Here is a 2,504-nt window from a genome sequence, read left to right as displayed (position 1 = left end):
ATCAAGAGGGCAAAAAGGGGACATGAGCTAGCTTTGGCAAATAGAATTAAGGAGAATCCAAAGGGTTTTTACAAATACATTAAGGATAAAAGGGTAATTAGGGAGAAAATAGGGCCCCTCAAAGATCAGCATGGCAGCCTTTGTGTGGAGCCACAGAAAATGAGGGCAATACTAAACGAGTATTTCGCATCAGTATTACTGTGGAAAATGGTGACACCTTACAAAATGTCCATAGTACAGAGGAGGAAGTGCTGGATGTCTTGAAACGCATAAAGATGGATAAATCCCCAGGACCTGATCAGGTGTACCCTAGAAGTCTGTGGGAGGCTACAGAAGTGATTGCTGTGCCACTTGCTGAGATACTTATATCATCGATAGTCACCGGTGAGGTGCCGGAAGACTGGAGATTGGCTAACGCAGTGCCACTGTTTAAGAAAGATAGTTAAGACAAGGAGGCAAACTGCACTCAATTCAGCATCAGGTGTGATCTCACTAAGACCCTATACAACTGTAGCAAAACGTTTTTGCTCCTGTACCACAGCAGTCTCCAGGAAAGAAATAATGCCCGATCTGTGTTCTTGAATTGGGTGATATGTCAATTGGAGCGCACAGCAAGAGTCCACTGACTGTACCCAATTTGCAGACTTCCCCGCTCTTGCAGAAACCAAATAAAACTGACCAGTTAGTTTGCAAATGCTTTATTACAGTTATGACAGTAGTGTTGCGGCTTGGTAGTAATCATGATAAATTAGATGTACTTAAAATGTCGGAGGCGAGCCAAGAATTTTAAAAAATGTGCAACGAAAGAAAATGCAAGCAGTCTTTTAGAAGCACTTGCGGTAAATGACATAGGGACCCCGTTCATCATAGTCTCTCTTGCGAACCCAGAGCTGCTGGAAGGATTTGAGAGAGGCCATGATGGAGCCTCCGAGCCAGACCGAATACTTCCTCTCGGGGATGGCGTGCACGGTGGGGTTCATGCCTCGCTCCATCTTGTTCATCTCCTTCTGCAGGCGGTCGGCGAAGCCGTCGAAGAGGGTGGAGCCGCCGCACAGCAGGATGTTGCTGTACATCTCGTACTTGAGGTTGCTGTCGCACTGGTCGAGGCTGTGCAGGGCCAGCGAGTGGACGCCGGGCTCCTTGGAGCCGATCATCGACGGGTTGAAGAGGGCCTCGGGGCAGCGGAACCTCTCCTTGCCGATGGCGATGACGTGACCGTCGGGCAGCTCGTACTCCACCAGATACTCGTTGACGTCGAGGTTCATGTCCTGCTCGAAGTTGACGGCGGTGTAGCAGCACTTCTTCTTGATGTCCTCGACGATGTGCAGGCCCTTCTCGGTGAAGCGGTTTCCCGCCTCGTTCAGCATCCGCAGCAGGTAGTCGTTGAGGTCCGCGCCGCCGTAGTCCGCCCTGCCCGTCACGTGCGGCATGGTGTAGCCCTCGTGCACGGGCACCACGTGCGTGACCCCGTGACCGCACTCCAGCACGAGGCCGGTGGTGCGGCCGTACGAGTAGAGCGACAGGATGGACTGGTAGGCGATGTGCATGGCGGGAGTGTTGAAGGTCTCGAACAACAGCTCCGCCATCTTCTCGCGGTTGGTGCTGGGGCTGAGCGGCGGGTCGGCCACCATCACGGCGTGCTCCTCGGGCAGGATCCGCATGCCGTACTGGAAGACGTGCGCCCAGATGGCCTCCACCGCCTCCCAGTCCACCACGATGCCGTGCCGCAGCGGGCTCACCGGCTTGAGCTGCAGCTCCGACCTGCAGAGCTCGTCGCCCACGAAGTTCTCCTGCCGGTTGTCGCCGGTCTTGGCGCTCCTCTGCACCGGCCGGCCCACCACCGAGGACATCACCACCGAGGGCCTCGGCTGCCCGGCGTAACCCGCCTTGCAGTAGCCGGTGCCCAGGTCGATCATCACCGACCGGATCTCCTTCAGCACCTTGCCGGACTTCACGTCCACGGACTTGACGCTCTGGGTCAACCGGGAGGTAGATTTCTGAGCTTTGCTGGAAGGTGGGGGTGTCCCCGCCTTCCTGGAGCCGTGGCCCACCGGTTTGGTCACCATCCCCGTGTCTTTTTCCCTCCTCCACCTGTCTCTCACACAACAGCCCGCCTGACTTCCAGTCCCTAGCTGATGCGCTCGGCTGACCCGACGCTCAACCTTTTTGTAAGGTTTTTTTTTCTGCTGCTGCTGTCTCCAGGGTGACCAGACATTACCCATTGCCAGGTCATCTCCCCGCTCACACCAGCTCCCTCAGTGACGAGTTCACTCACAGTGACGCCTGGCTTTAAATACACACATCCCCGCTCATAGCCGCAAGTGCGTGCACTTAATGAGTTGTGGACACAGCGGATCAGTTAGAATCTGTTGTGCCCCTCGAACCTTTTAGACACAATTTCCTGCATTGTGGCTGCCGTTCAAAAATTTTCCGAGTTTTTCCTGACCATTGAGTGACCTAGTGAACAATAATGCACCTTAACACTGCTGTTAAAACATTTTAGA

The 2,504-nt window shown here is 54.3% G+C and overlaps 1 protein-coding gene across 1 annotated transcript; it reads right to left on the bottom strand.

Annotated features, from left to right (window-relative positions):
- Positions 1-682: 682 nt before the first annotated feature.
- LOC140488804 (actin-like protein 7B) lies at positions 683-2,287 on the bottom strand. Its single transcript, XM_072588143.1, has one exon. It carries the CDS (start codon positions 2,220-2,222, stop codon positions 825-827), a length of 1,398 nt encoding a protein of 465 aa, XP_072444244.1. The 5' UTR covers positions 2,223-2,287; the 3' UTR covers positions 683-824.
- Between the last annotated feature and the right edge of the window lie 217 nt (positions 2,288-2,504).

This window comes from Chiloscyllium punctatum, chromosome 2 (genome assembly GCF_047496795.1).
Source record: "Chiloscyllium punctatum isolate Juve2018m chromosome 2, sChiPun1.3, whole genome shotgun sequence".
NCBI classification, from domain to species: Eukaryota; Metazoa; Chordata; class Chondrichthyes; order Orectolobiformes; family Hemiscylliidae; genus Chiloscyllium; species Chiloscyllium punctatum.
Note: the sequence above shows the minus strand (reverse complement) of the source record. Positions and strands in the feature narration are given on the sequence as shown.

Excerpts from the sequence above, each read along its gene's own strand:
- LOC140488804 (XM_072588143.1), bottom strand. The coding sequence starts at position 2,222 with ATGGGTAATGTCTGGTCACCCTGGAGACAGCAGCAGCAGAAAAAAAAA.